At 44.6% G+C, this 15,328-nt stretch overlaps 2 protein-coding genes across 2 annotated transcripts; both read left to right on the plus strand.

Annotated features, from left to right (window-relative positions):
• The first annotated feature begins 643 nt into the window (after nucleotides 1-643).
• Nucleotides 644-7,148, plus strand: LOC4338176 (DNA replication licensing factor MCM6-like). Its single transcript, NM_001420285.1, is given in 18 exon segments — nucleotides 644-838; nucleotides 958-1,107; nucleotides 1,325-1,465; nucleotides 1,772-1,934; nucleotides 2,015-2,208; nucleotides 2,288-2,483; nucleotides 2,576-2,653; nucleotides 3,047-3,276; nucleotides 3,688-3,802; nucleotides 3,992-4,066; nucleotides 4,146-4,286; nucleotides 4,423-4,626; nucleotides 4,700-4,861; nucleotides 5,077-5,132; nucleotides 5,213-5,337; nucleotides 5,430-5,552; nucleotides 6,291-6,421; nucleotides 6,641-7,148. Coding segments are annotated over 18 exon segments (2,493 nt in total). The 5' UTR covers nucleotides 644-761; the 3' UTR covers nucleotides 6,773-7,148.
• Nucleotides 7,149-13,296: 6,148 nt separating this feature from the next.
• Nucleotides 13,297-14,767, plus strand: LOC107280923 (uncharacterized). The gene is made up of 3 exons (XM_066310855.1): nucleotides 13,297-13,998; nucleotides 14,274-14,396; nucleotides 14,498-14,767. The coding sequence occupies exons 1-3, from the start codon at nucleotides 13,297-13,299 to the stop codon at nucleotides 14,765-14,767; spliced, it is 1,095 nt and encodes a 364-aa protein (XP_066166952.1).
• Nucleotides 14,768-15,328: the final 561 nt, after the last annotated feature.

Below are 15,328 nucleotides of genomic sequence, written 5' to 3' on the forward strand. Positions count from 1 at the left end.
GCTAGATGACTTGAGTTCGAAGGCTCACCCCTTCTAATTAATTAATATTATGTCATTTTCTAATATTTACGTCTTTTCTTTCTTAGAAAGAGCACAAGAACTGTAGTGTAATTTTATTTGCAATACTTTTGTTATATACTATTTATTTTCCCCAAGGGTGTGTTTGGAGCTGTTAGCATGTGGTGATGGTGTGTTTTTATTTTCCTTTTTGTTTTCTTGATTATAGCATCCCAGAGTTTATGTTTTTTCTCTACTATATTCAATGAAATTGACACAATCATGTGCCGGTTCGTTAAAAAAAAAACTTTGTTTAGAGGAAACGGTAATGCTATTTGAAAAACCACATAGAAGGCTAGAACAACGGCAGCCCATTTATTATTGCAGAATGCGGCCTGTTGGACCACAGCCCATCTGGAGAACAACAAAAGCATCACGGCCCAATCCAATAGCATCACGTGCACACACGCTGGTGGACTGGTGGTCTCATCTCGTCAACTCTTGGGCCCCCACATGCCAGCGACAGCCAACTGCCTCCGGTTCACCGGACGCGGTCCACGGAACACCACCACCTCATTTTTGGCGGGAAGAATTGGCGCCAAGCCGCCTCCTCCTTCCCGCCAAGAACACCACCCCCACCCACCTTGTTCTTCTTCTACTTGTTCCCCCAACCAAAACCCTCGCGCCCCCGCCGCACCACCCGCGCAGCCGCACAGCGCAAATCCCCCCCACCCCGCGCAAGGTTTCGAGAGGTCTCGTCGGAGATGGAGGCGTTCGGCGGGTTCTTCGTGGACGAGAAGGCGGCGCGGGTGGAGAACATCTTCCTCGAGTTCCTCAGGCGGTAAGGCCGGAGCCGTCTCCTTCCATTCCATTTCTAGGGTTTAAGCGGGGTTCCGGTTCGTCTGACGCGTGAGGTGGGGGATTATTTTATTTTATTTTTGTTGAAACTTGGATCTGTAGGTTCAAGGAGGCGGATGCGGCGGAGGCGTTCTACGAGACGGAGCTGGAGGCGATGCGGTCGCGGGAGTCCACCACCATGTACGTCGACTTCGCCCACGTCATGCGATTCAACGACGTCCTCCAGAAGGCCATCTCCGAGGAGTATCTCAGGTGAGATTTGATTTGATTTGAAATTTTTTTTTTGGTGGGGAGTTCAGATTGGGAAATTTTGGGATCTGTCCCTGGATTTGCTCGGATTTGTTCAGAGAACTCGGTTGATGTGTACTTAGCACAAATAGAATTTTTTTCCTAGAAAAAATACAAATTAATTTGCTCATCTGTGACGACAATTTGGAACTGACTGCTTATGTGGATTTCATTGCATCAGGTTCGAGCCGTACCTCCGGAATGCGTGCAAGAGGTTTGTGATGGAGCAGAGGACTGGCGAGAACCGTGCACCAATCATCTCTGATGATAGCCCTAACAAGGACATTAACATTGCCTTCTACAACATACCAATGCTGAAGAGGTCCGCACTTGCTCCTCCAGGTGTAACAGTTTTTTTTTCCCTGTAAAATTAACTCTGGAAATAACAGTTATCTGACGGCAAATGAACGAATTCTGCAAATGTCCTGAAATTCACTACAAAAGTGTGATATATACATATATTCAAGGGTGGGGCTCATTGCCCCTGGAATTTCATGTTAGTACGTTTCCCACATTTGGTAGAAAATTATGTCTCACTTTTTATCTTGCATTTCTAATTTGTCATAGGTTTTATGCTAAATTGTATGATGGTTGCCATAACAATTGACTTAAATTGTTGTTGTAATAGGTTGAGGGAGCTTGGAACAGCAGAGATTGGTAAGCTCACGGCTGTAATGGGGGTGGTTACACGGACAAGTGAGGTCCGGCCTGAGTTACTGCAAGGCACCTTCAAGTGCCTTGACTGTGGAAATGTTGTAAAGAATGTTGAGCAGCAGTTCAAGTATACTGAGGTTGTAACTGTGAACCTTATGTTCTACTTTTTTCTCTCATGCAATGTGTCTAATGAAAGGTTTCTGCTCCTTAACTTCAGCCAATAATATGTGTCAATGCAACATGCCAAAATCGATCAAAATGGGCCCTTCTCCGACAAGAGAGCAAGTTCACAGATTGGCAGCGGGTCAGGATGCAGGAGACATCAAAAGAAATACCTGCTGGTTCACTACCACGCTCCCTGGATGTCATTCTGAGGCATGAGATTGTTGAGAAGGCTAGAGCTGGAGACACGTGAGGAACTCTTGCTGGAACTGCTTTGTACCCACTGGATTGGCTTCACATTAAAGTATTCTGTTTCGGTCATTTTCAGGGTCATATTTACTGGAACTGTTGTTGCTGTTCCTGATGTTATGGCTCTAACTTCACCTGGTGAGAGAGCAGAGTGTCGCCGGGAGGCTCCTCAGCGAAAGAATGGGTCTGGTGTCCAAGAAGGTGTCAAGGGCTTGAAATCACTAGGAGTACGAGATCTGTCATATCGCCTTGCTTTTGTAGCAAACTCAGTGCAGGTATGACCTCTTTCCAGCAATAAATATCGATCTGGTTAGCTTGGTTATAATATTTTTATTACAAGGTTAACCTTTCTCTTTAATGTTATTAGGTGGCGGATGGAAGGAGAGAAGTCGACATCCGGGACAGGGACATAGATGGAGATGACAGCGAAAGACAGAAGTTCACTGTAAGTTCAATTCAGACTCGAGACTAGTTACTCTGTTTCGAAGAAGGAAAAGGGACTAGCCTTGTAAAAAGAACTATGAGAAATTCTGTTTACATGGTATTCGAACATTCTGTTGCATGCTAGCAGGCTGGCATGGATAGGTGTAACCATACCAGCATCCTTTTTCTATTTTTTTGACAATGAGTATCATTCAAGCTCCCTAAACTTTTGCATGATCCTGGTGCACTGTTGATTTAGTGTGTTACATATTCATGTAAGGATGTTAGATCATGAAATGGTTATCATTCCACTTTTTTGTTTTTGTGTATTATATTCTTTATTTTTGATCATATAGTTTTTTGTCATCAAAGTGTTTATATTATTAATTATCTCCCTCCCCCCTCTCTCTTACAGGAAGAAGAGGAAGATGAAGTTGTTAGGATGAGGAACGTTCCTGATTTTTTCAATAAGATAGTTGATAGCATATGTCCCACTGTCTTTGGGCATCAAGAAATTAAGAGAGCAATCCTTCTCATGCTTTTGGGTGGTGTTCACAAGATAACACATGAAGGGATAAACCTTAGAGGTGACATCAATGTCTGTATTGTTGGTGATCCAAGTTGTGCGAAGTCTCAGTTCTTAAAGTAAGCTTCTCATTGTATTCTCATTGTCATGATTCTTATTTTCTTTTTCTGTGATGAATAAAATTTAAGTTCCATCATTCAATGTTGTCATTCTGGGATATATAAAATCTATTCTGCTGCTTCACCAGATCATATGTTAGTGTGCATAAACGACCATTGCTTTCTGATAAGGGTCCCTCAGCATGATGCAATACATCTTGATTAGTCTACTAGTTGAATTTAAGTTACTATAAGCTTTTTAACAATGTTTTTCTGAATGATATTTATGGGTTGACAACTTGACATAAAATCCAGAAGTTGCTCATGTAATTTTGTTCTTGGATTGGACTTCCTATCTTGTTATAAGTTCCATTCATCTTAATGAAATTTATTCATGAATCATCACAAATGTGCTATTAATCCAATCCTCAGATATACCGCTGGTATTGTTCCACGATCTGTTTACACATCAGGGAAGTCCTCATCTGCTGCTGGTTTGACAGCAACTGTTGCTAAAGAACCAGAGACTGGCGAATTTTGCATTGAGGTATTATCAAAATTTTGCGATTCCATCCATTTGTATTGCTAATACATATTTAGAAGTGCACCTTTGCTTTGAATTGCATGCTTCAACTAAATTGAACTCCAATGAGCTTGGATGCACTTTGTGTGCAATCTTCCTAGTTCTTCTGTTCTATTGCCTTACCTCCTCTGCTGCTACTGGTTATTTTTGCAGGCAGGAGCACTCATGTTAGCTGATAATGGCATCTGCTGCATTGATGAATTTGATAAAATGGACATCAAAGATCAGGTAGGCTTGCCGACTTTTACCTATTGTTGCCTCTTTTCTTATTGAACGTGAGTGTCCCAATTTCATTTCTCCATTGTAGGTTGCTATACATGAAGCAATGGAACAGCAAACCATTAGCATAACAAAAGCAGGAATACAAGCAACTTTGAATGCAAGGACTTCAATTTTGGCAGCAGCAAATCCCACAGGAGGGCGTTATGACAAGTCAAAACCACTCAAGGTAAGCCTAACAAATTATAAAAAATTGTACTTCCAAGTACTTCTGAAAAACTTTTGCATCCCTGTATTTTGTTGACATGTTGTGGTAAAATTTCAGTGCTGAGATCTAATATTTCAATCGTTGCAATCCTTATCAGTATAACGTGGCATTGCCTCCAGCTATTCTTTCAAGATTTGATCTGGTATACATAATGATTGATGAGCCTGATGAAAACACTGACTACCACATTGCTCATCACATTGTGAGGGTCCATCAGAAACGTGAAGAAGCACTTGCCCCTGCATTTAGCACGGCAGAATTGAAACGTTACATTGCTTTTGCGAAGTCCTTGAAACCTCAGGTTTATATCTTTATGCACTTCATATATAACTTTCAACTTGTCATCAACTTATAGATGCTTTATGTCAATGCAGCTGAGTTCTGAAGCAAAGAAAGTTCTGGTTGAATCATATGTTACCCTTCGTAGAGGAGATAGTACCCCTGGTACTAGGGTTGCTTATAGGATGACAGTTAGGCAACTAGAGGCATTAATCAGGCTTTCAGAAGCTATTGCCCGAAGTCATTTGGAAAGAGTTGTAAGTAAAATCCTCATTCATATATTGCATGTTTTTTAGATTATGCAGTATGGTGTCTAAATAAATTAACTTAAGTTCAACAATCAGGAATAGTATTATTAGTTGGTTGTGGTGTTAAATTTAAAAGGCTGACATTTGTTCCCTCCCTTTGCATTGGGGTTTTTCACCTTACGGCATAATATTTCTGCTGACTTCATTTGGGATTAATTTCACAGGTTCTCCCAGCCCATGTTCGCATGGCAGTTAAATTGCTCAAGACATCCATCATCAGGCAAGTTTCTTGAAATTGCTCAAGACATCCATCCATCATTTGCATGATGATTTGCTAACAAAATCTTATTAATTGTGCAGCGTGGAATCAAGTGAAGTTGATCTCTCTGATTTCCAAGATGCTGATGATGGCACAAATGTACCAGCCGATAATGATGCTGGTCAGCCAACAGAAATGGATGCTGCTCCTCAACAAGACGGTCCAGGTAGGTTTCCCCTTATTATTAAAATGGCTTTTTTGTGTGTTCTTGCTATTATTCTGATCATTCCGGTACCTTGTTTTTAATGTAAAATGTAGAAAATGAGCAAGCGGCAGATACTGGTAAGAAGAAGTTGGTTATAACCGAAGAACATTTCCAGAGAGTCACGCAAGCTTTAGTTATGAGACTACGGCAGCATGAAGAGTCTGTCACGAAAGATGGTATTGATACTGGATTTTACACTACCTTTCCATTTGTTTTGTTTTGACTTATTCGCTATTTTGTATCCTTACCCTAGCAATTTCCAACTGTAGAAGAAGCATAGTAATATCTGCTTAGGTTCAAATAAGTGAATTAATTTTTACTGCTTATGTCCCATATAAGGAGTAACAAGATCCTTAGTTGTGATTTACTTACATAATTATGAGCAGCATTTCTGAGACATGCTTTCTCTCGAGAACAAATGAAATTACGATCTCGTCTAGATTACAGCTTCCAGAGGTCTAGGTTGGCGAGCAATTCTTTTTAATTGCGTAAATTAATAAATCCTTTGTTTATATTCTAGAAAAACATAATTTGCAATAATTGTCTAGTACTATTGTATTGCTTTAGCTTTTGTTCTTCTCTTACATCTTACTAGAAAGATATATGCATCTTCTTAAAATTGATGTGGAGCCTCATGCAGGCTTGTAGATGCATCAATGTGATTAACTTGTACGCCAACCATTTATACAGTGTAGTAAGCATAAATTGTAGTTATGTCTATTCAGGTTTCACCATGTTGATGTCTCGTTATATTGTTAGGACTTAATGCTATCTAATTCCGCTCCTGTATAAGTCATTGCTTTTAGTTCATCTTGTGCCGCCCTAAGTGTTTCCTTTTATGAACAAGGATGATCCTTGTCAGACCTCCAGCTGATATAGATGTCAAACTGACATGTTCCAACATTGAATTGCAGGAGATGGTCTGGCTGGCATGAAGCAAGGGGATCTGATAATTTGGTATGTTGAGCAGCAGAATGCCCAAGGAGCCTATAGTTCTACAGCAGAGGTGAAGGAAGAAGTGAAGTGCATCAAGGCCATCATAGAGGTAAAAGCCTTCATTGATCTTATCATCTATGTATCAATTTGCCTGCATTGATCCTATCAGTTCAACAGTATGGTATGGAAATTAACCTAACAAGACTACATTTAAGGCATTTAGCTGCATCAATTTGCCTGCACTGCAAGCTCAACATTGACCATTTATATTGAGCATTACCTCAGCTTTCCATGTTGCTAAAAGTTATCAATCGATTTGCAAATGCAGAGGTTAATACAGAGGGATGGCCATCTCATAGTGATAGACGAAGGAGCAGCCCCAGCGGCTGACGACGGTGCTGCACGAAGAACATCAGAGAGCAGAATCCTGGCAGTTAATCCGAACTATGTCATCGATTAACCATCTGAATTATGATACGCAGCTAACACAATCCAATCGATGTGGTTAACCGATAGAACCAAGAGTAGATTCTAGTGAGAACCCCTGGTGGGTTATGCTATGCACTAGACATGTACCATTTCCAACTGTGGTAGTCTTTGCAATTGAGTATATGATCTCTTGACAAATTGTACAATTAATTCTTGGAAGCAAAGGTGTAGTCAGAGTTATAGTTGATGATAACTATAATCGGTAGTGTGCCTGTGTACATTTTCTTAGAGTTGGTTGAACTATGTGAGGGCTTTGGAGTTTGGAGAAGCTTGAATTTTCAAGTGCTTGCTGTGCTTCTAACGTGTATCATTCAGATTCAGATGATTCGAGAAACGTACCTTTGGCTACACTGTTTTTAGCTAACAGAGAGTAGGAAAAGAGCATTGTTTATTTTGGGGGATTTGCAATTATGACACTGCAGATATTAACCTTTGCTATAATGCTACTAGTTAGCTGATATGAATTGTTGGAGCTTGACAACGTCACAAGCAGAAGCTTGCAGGTTCAGAACGTGGCACTGGGTTTGCAGGTGTTGAACAGCAGCTTCAGATGTTAAAGACACTGGCTCTCTCTATCAAATGAGAGTGACTGGGACGCAAAAACAGCAGCAGCCGTCCGTTGTTTATTCAGCCCTGCAGGCTGCATTTCTACGGCAAAAATCTTATTTCTAACCCAGAAATCAAACAACCAAATAGGTTGATTTGTTTTTTTAATAGTAAAAGCTTTCTTGAACTCAGTAAGTTACATTGAGGTTGATTCGTTGGCCTGACAATCCGCAAAAATAAAGACTAAGAACCGAAATCGGAAGAGCTAGAAAGCTCAGTTAAGAGATATCATATTTTTTTTTAAGATAATGGAAGCTTTATTAATCTCAGTAAAATTCTATCAAGTGAAACAATTATTCTGAGAGCACCTCCGGCTTCTGCACCCAAAGAGTGCACACAGCCAACAAGAAAGAAACAAAAGATAAACTCATCATCCAAATAGCAGGGACAAAAAGAACTTCAGGAGCCCTCTAACCGTAGCCTAGAACGCCACCCATGCGCCGGGGTAGAAAACTCCATGGCCACTAGCTCCAATTGTTGACAAGCCGCAATGATAGTACCCCGCAAATTGACCTTCTGAAGGATAGCCTATGAGCGGAGCCAAGATAACCTGCAAAGGAGAAGATATGTTTTTTCTTTCAAAAACCACATTATTTCTACAAAGCCAAATAGACCAAATAGTGGTTGTTGCCCCTAATAAGACCAAAGATCTCAAATTGCGTGGTTGTCTTCTTATCCAATGCCCAAACATATGAGTTGTACTATTAGGTAAACTAATATTCGAAGCAAACTGGATTAAAGACCAAACTGCGCGGGCAAAACGACAATCAAACAACAAATGATTAATAGTTTCATCTTTGTGGCAGAAAGAACAAGACTTGTTTCCTCTCCAATTCCTTTTAATAAGATTATTTTTTGTTAAGACTACTCCATGACGTAAGTACCATAAGAAGATCTTAATCTTTAGAGGGGCTTTGATCTTCCTGATTCTTTTGTTTATATTGGGAACATCGGTCTGCACCAACGCAAGATAAAGAGATTTAACCGAGAATCTCCCATCAGTGGTTAGATTCCATTTAAACTCATCTTGGTCGTGAGATAATATAATATTAGCGATGCGTGAGAGAAGGTGATTCCACGCCACTAACTTAGAGCCAGTAAGGTCCCTGCGCCAAGAAAAGCTTATAGGACTGGTTTGGAAAATTTCTGAAATAGTTGCATGTTTATGCCTAACAACGTTATAGAGACAATGATATTGTTCTCTTAAACAGGCATTCTCCAACCATTTATCTTCCCAAAACCGAACTTGAGAGCCATCTTTGATGTTGAAGGAGCCAAACCTGAGAAAATCAGGCTTGGCCTTCATTAGACTAGCCCAAAAGTGTCAGTCTCCTGCTTTCCACTGAGCTTGAGACAAAGGCTGTGACCCCAAATATTTATTCCTTAGCATTTGTTGCCACACACCATCTGTAGTGAGTAGTTTATACAACCACTTGCTAAGGAGAGCCTTGTTCTTAATTTCAAGATCTTGAATTCCCAACCCCCCTTGGTCTTTAGGACAACATATGATGTCCCACCTTGCTAGTCTATATTTCCTTTTGTGTCCATCCCCTTGCCAAAAGAACCTTGATCGGAAATAATCAATCTTCTTGATCACTCCTTTAGGTATTTCCAAAAAGGACATCATATACATTGGTAGGCTGGTAAGCACTGAATTGATTAGTGTTAGTCACCCTCCAAGTGATAAAAGTTTGCCTTTCCAACTTGCCAACCGTTTTTCAAGCCATTCAATCACTTCCTTCCACTCCGAATTACGAAGTCTCCTATGATGTATAGGAATGCCAAGGTAATGGAATGGAAAAGAACCAACCTCACATTGAAAAAGATTAGTATATTGATCCTGAGCTGTTTGGGCTTCACCAAAGCAGTAAAGCTCGCTCTTATGGAAATTAATCTTCAAGCCAGATAATTCTTCGAAAACGTTCAACAACATTTTTAGATTACAAGCTTTCTCTAGATCATGTTCCATAAAGAGTATAATATCATCAGCATATTGGAGGATGGACAATCCACCATCAATGAGATGATGCACCAGTCCAACAAGCTGTCCTGCATTATTTGCTCTCTGGATCATAACCGCTAGCATGTCCGCTATAATATTGAATAAAATGGGAGATAGCGGATCACCTTGTCGAAGGCCTTTCTTTGTTTGAAAGAACCGTCCAATGTCATCATTAACTTTGATTGCTACACTTCCTCCCGAAATGAAGGACTCAATCCAAGAAATCCATCTTGGCGAGAAACCTTTCATGCGAAGAGTTTGTAGTAGGAAAGGCCATTTTACTTTGTCATAAGCCTTCTCAAAGTCAATCTTAAGGATGACCCCACTCAATTTCCTGCGATGCAACTCACGAACAGTTTCATGTATGACAACAACCCTATCTAGGATGTTGCGACCTCTCATGAAAGCTGTTTGAGTTGGACTCACTATACGGTCAGCCACCTGTTTATTCTATTAGTGGCCACCTTAGTGAAAATTTTGAAGCTAGCATATAGCCGAGAGATATCATATAGCCGAAGAAAACCAAGAACAAAGAACACATCAAAACTGAAGACAAATCAAACAATATCAATGACTTACATTCAATAATAAGCAGCAGGAAAGCATCTGAACTCCAACATCAGCATATAATAAGGATTACTATAAAGTTGTATGAAAATTCATTAATTGCCACCACCACTGGACGTGTTTGTACGTGCCATTCATGATTCATCTATATGGATCGTATCCAAGCCAGTGGTGTTTGAATCTCCTGAAGATGAAGATGAAGATAAAGATTAAGTGTTTCACGTAAAACGAGGTGGTAATAGCGTGTGATTAATTAAGTTTTAATTATTACAAACTTAAAAAATGGATTAATCTGATATTTTATATCAACTTTCATATAGAAAGTTTTCGCACGAAATGCACCGTTTAGCAGTTTGAAAAGCGTGTCATTTTAATCCAAAAGTTTATCCTCTGAAATTAGAGGAAACGTGCCTTCAACATCATCCTGGGTGTGGACCTATGATGTAAAATTTACATATGTTGTTAGGCTAAGTTGCCCCATAGAAATTGACACCACTAACTTCTCTGCTCCTCAATGGTCTTCCTGATAGATAAACTAAGACATATGGGTTCTCGAATGTGCCTATGTCATTGATGACAATATCACAATGCCGATAGCACATACTTCCATAAGAAAGGCACCAACAAACAATGAGTAGGTGATTGCAAGATTGGCCATATATACTTTGAGGCTGCTACAAATGGTGCAAAAGCAACTACCATAGAGATGTGGACTAAACACCATAGTAGTACTAGATCACCCCCACTTTTTCCCTTGGATGTCCGAGGTTGAAGCTCACTGACCAGATCCAGGACTACGGCATGGGGCGGGGAAGAAGGAGAGCCGACGGTGCAGTTCGGGAGAGGGTGCGCGGTGCACGGAGGAGATAGAGGGTGGCCTCCTTGCGAGCGAAGGGGAGGTGCAAAATTTATATTTCTTTTTCTAATTTATGTGGTGTTTGGGGCAAAATATTGTGGTTTCCTGTAAATTACAAAATATGGGGACTATAATTAAAAAAAAGGGGTCTGGCATGCAAGACTGAAACATCTCTAAAAAGCTACTTTGCACTGTGGGGAGAAAGTCATTTGAGACATGTGTCTCTGTCCTATGTGGCACTACGAGGCTTCTCGTAGTAGTATTTTGCACTGTGAATGGCCCTAGAGCAAACAGTAATAATAATTACAAAAAAGAACAAGCATTATTACTATTGTTTAATTTGTTTGTTTGTTTTAATGCTACCAAACAGTATGCTAGCAGATACATAATGTTGTCGAAACGACAACTGCATACGTCGAAAGACGTGGTTACTCAACAGTGGTTGGAAAAATGAAATGTATTAAATTTTGAATTTCACTTGGGATCCCCCCATTACATGGCCCTAGGGGACTATTTATAGCCCCATTACAGGTTCTTACTACCAGGGTTTAGGTTGTACAGGGGAATTTACATGATTACCCTTATAAAAGGGACATTTATAGGGGTACATAATGTTATAGGGGCTCATGGGCCCCTGATGGGCCGTCTGGCGATCGCCGGCCCTATAGCCCTTAGGCTTGATGGGCCGGAAAGGCTTCCTCGGCCCTCGCGGGGGCGAACTTGTCATGGCGAAGTCGTCTTCCTTCGGCAGGTAGTCTTCGCCTTACACCATTCGCCTGAGACGCCTCTGGCCTGGCAAGGCACTCGTACGACTCTTCGCCTCGCGCCGTTCTTGCTTCATAGCCTTCGCCACGGGTTTCGGCAGATTTAGTCGAAGGGCCTCATGCCATCCGCCAACAAGCCCCTCACGGGTAAGGGTGAGATTGGAGCTTCGGCCGAGACCGTGCAAACCATGTGGTATGGTATGCAGCGCCCCCTTTCGACCGATGCTCCTGCCGAAACCTACATTATTCCTGCGAATGAAGTTTGTTACTTGTGCGGCTGGTATTATTTTGCCGCGCTTCGCCTCCTGCGATTGGTGGTTATATATATTCTCTTTTCCTGGGCCGAACAGAACAGTATTGGGCCTTCCCATCGTGGGCTTTTTACTGTGCTGCTCGATCGGTGGGAATTTACCGTTTCGCCTACCTTTGCGACACGTGGCGCTTTATTACTGGTGGGTAGGCGAACGGTCGCCTGGGTGGGCTATATATTCCCACTGCTCTTTCCTTTTCACCACCACACTTGCCATTTTACCGTGCGCGCTCTCTTCCTCCGTCTCTTCCTTCCACAGCATCTTTCGACCCCTCAGGCGTTTCGCCCAATCTCTTTTTTCGTCACCGTAAACGCACCGTTCTCCATGGCCCCTCGCAAGCCAAACCCTGCTTCAGCGAAAGGGCTGGATCCCGGCCGAGTCGATGATGACAGCACCGCCTTTTTGGGGGTCTCTCTTGTGGACGACGTTGAGCTGGCGAAGCTGGTCAGCTCTGGGGCGTTGGTCGCGGGGCAAGCTTTCGCCCCAGGGAAGGCCGTGGTGCCAAAGCCTATCGACAACCGGACGGTGGTGTTCGCCGCCTTTTTTGAGGTGGGGCTACGGTTTCCGTGCAACGTGTTGTTGCCGGAGATCCTTCGCCTTTTCCAGGTGGAGCTTCCGCAGTTGAGCCCGGCGGCGCTAGTTTGAATCTCCATCTTTGACTGGGCATGCCGGACTTCCGGGTTTGAGCCTAGCGCCGAGCTCTTCGGCGCCATATTCATCGCCACCGTGAACTCGAAGACGGTGATTACCCCGGCTGGAACGAAGAAGACGGTGTTCGCCCCGAGCGGTCCGATCTCTGGCCGGTGAACGCTGCCATGTCGAGGTGGTTCTATCACACCATCCCTTTCGCGGCTGGTTCTGACTCGGCAAAAGCCCTCCGGTGCCGGCGTAGGGCGATTGCGCCGAACCGAAAACCCAAGATCGCCGTGGACGGCGCTATGGAGGCGCGGTTCGTCCTGTTGTGCAAGGTTTGCTCCTGCCTTAGCTGCCGTGACTTGGTGGAGGAGTTCTGTATGCTTCGCATCTTTCCCCTCTCCTAGTCGTGGCAAGTCACGATCGAGCAATGGGAAGAAGCTGACGGTTTGCCGAACTTGGTTCTTCCTGAGGGGACGAACAGTAAGACCGTTCTTTTGCTATACACTCCTGTGTTTTGTTATTTTGTCTTGTCTGACCTTTAACGCAGCTACACCCTTTACTTTTACAGTGTCGACCCTCAACTAGGCCGAAGCCGAAGCCCGCAGGATGATCGGCGATGTTTCGGTAGTCGAGTATAGCCAGCTGCTAACGTGACAAGCGGCTGGGCGGGCGAACCGGGTTTACAACGGCGAACTGCCTCCCTGGGCGAATCCCCAAAAAGCCGATGACGATGCGGGCCCTTCGCGAAAGCGGATGCGTGGACAAGTGAAGCTTGCCCCCAGGAAGCGAAGGGTTCCTGCTTCGTCTGACTCCGACGCCGATGACGAGGATGATGCCGAAGAACGTGACGGCAAGGAGGAAGGAGAGGAAGAGGAGGAGGTGGAGGCTGTGGCTGATAAGGCCGCGAACGAGGCGACCGAAGACCGCGTCGACACCCCCGGCTACACTCCTACCCCAAGTCCAGATCACAACGAGACTGGGGTGGAGTCGAACAGCTCCCCTCTTCGCCGAAAGGATTTGGAAGGGGCGAAGGCCTTAGTTGCGTTCTCGTCGGGCAAGGCGGCGAAAGGAGGTCTGGTCAAGAAGATCTTAAAAAAGAAGGGATTCCTCGACATCGCTCGCGTTTTCAGCGACGACGAGTCTTCTGACGAGACTCCGACCTCACCTGCTGGCCGCAGTTTGGACCTTTCGGCTGCTCCCCTTGCTCCGCTCGGCGTTGCTGGGGCAGGCGGTAGCGCCGCCGCCGGGGCTTCCGCCTCCGCCGAACGGATCTTGTCGGCTGCGGCGAGGGTTTTCGGGAGCCCTGTGCGCGAGCCAGCCATTTCGCCGCTGGCCAAGGCGAAGGGGAAGTGTGCGGCCGCCGAAGCATTTGCCTCGGAGTATTCCCTTGCGGCGCCCCACTTCGCCCCTGGTGACTTCGAGACCCGGCCGGACCTTATTCCCTTTGTGGAGGGAGTAAGCAATCTTTCTTGCCCGCCGGCACCCCGAGCCTGTTCACCGAACTTAACGAGTTCGACGAGGGGTGTTCCACCATCAAAAGTCTGGCGGTTCGGGTATGCCTTTTCTTCCTTCTTCGTTTTCCTCTTCCCTCTTTTTTTTACGTCTCGCAGTTAACCTTTTTTTCTTTTCGCCCGCTCCTATCTTTCATCTAGATTCTTGCGGCTCACTGTTCGAAAGAGCGAACCGTGCGGGCCCGTTTTGACGGTTTTAAGAGCCGTCTTCGGGCCAAGGATGATGAAATAAGCCGCAAGAACCTGGAGGTGGAGTCCCTGGTCCGCACCCTCAAGAAGGCGAAAACTGAGGTCAAACGCCTTCAGTCCGAATTGGACAAGGGGAAAGAGGCCTGGGCCGAGGTTGATCGCCTCACGGCCGAACTGGAGAAGGAGAAGGCCCATTCGGCGGTGCTCATCGCTATTACAACCTTACTAAGCCGAAGATGGAGTCTCTTCGCCAGAAGGCTAGCAGGGCCGAAGCGAGTGCCGCGGAGGAGTCGCAGCGGTTTTCGCAGGAGATGGCGAAGACCACCGAATCTGCGAGAACAGCTTGCCAAACACTCCGCCTCGCCCTTACCGACATGGGCGCGAAGGTGCGGGGGGTCCCTATCGAGGATGCCTCAGCCTTCGACTTCTCCGAGTGGACCCAGCAGGCTGGCGGATTGGTTTCGGACTGCGCCACCGCGTACGGCGCGATTGCTGTGCACGTGTATCGGCGGCTTTCACCTTAGGCCTCTTGCAGCAGTTCGGCTGCGAGCACGTCGCCGAGTTCCCTACCTACGCGAAGTGGGACTGGGAGATTAGTGCGCAGAATATTTCGCCCGCTCTTCGCGCGTGGCGAAAACAATTCTGGCAGAAAGACGGCCGGTCCGCTGCCAAGGCGCGCCTTCTGGAGCAACTGGCGAAGGCGGAGGCGGCAGATCAGGGCGAAGGAGAGGACGCGGTGGGCGAAGAGGTTGGAGGCGATGCCTAGGATCACCTAGAGGTGTGAGGCCCTCCGCCCTTTCCTTAGGTTTTTGTAGTTTTGCTTCCTTTTTTGAGTTTGCCTGGAGAGGCGAATGGTGTACATTCGGCAGGCTGTCGCCAAACCTTAAAAAAAAAAGGCTTTTTTTTTTGTATATTTGGAATGTGTGACAATCTTAATTACTTTTTGATGATCGAAGTCTTTGGCGTATTATTATTTCGCTCGTCTCGCATTATGCCATACCTCCCCCTTCTTCCGCCTATTCTTACTATGTAAGCTGCGTTTTGCTTTTTCTGCACTGTCCATCAGGGGGTTCGCCGAAAGTCGT

Source organism: Oryza sativa, chromosome 5 (genome assembly GCF_034140825.1).
Source record: "Oryza sativa Japonica Group chromosome 5, ASM3414082v1".
Classification (NCBI taxonomy): domain Eukaryota; kingdom Viridiplantae; phylum Streptophyta; class Magnoliopsida; order Poales; family Poaceae; genus Oryza; species Oryza sativa.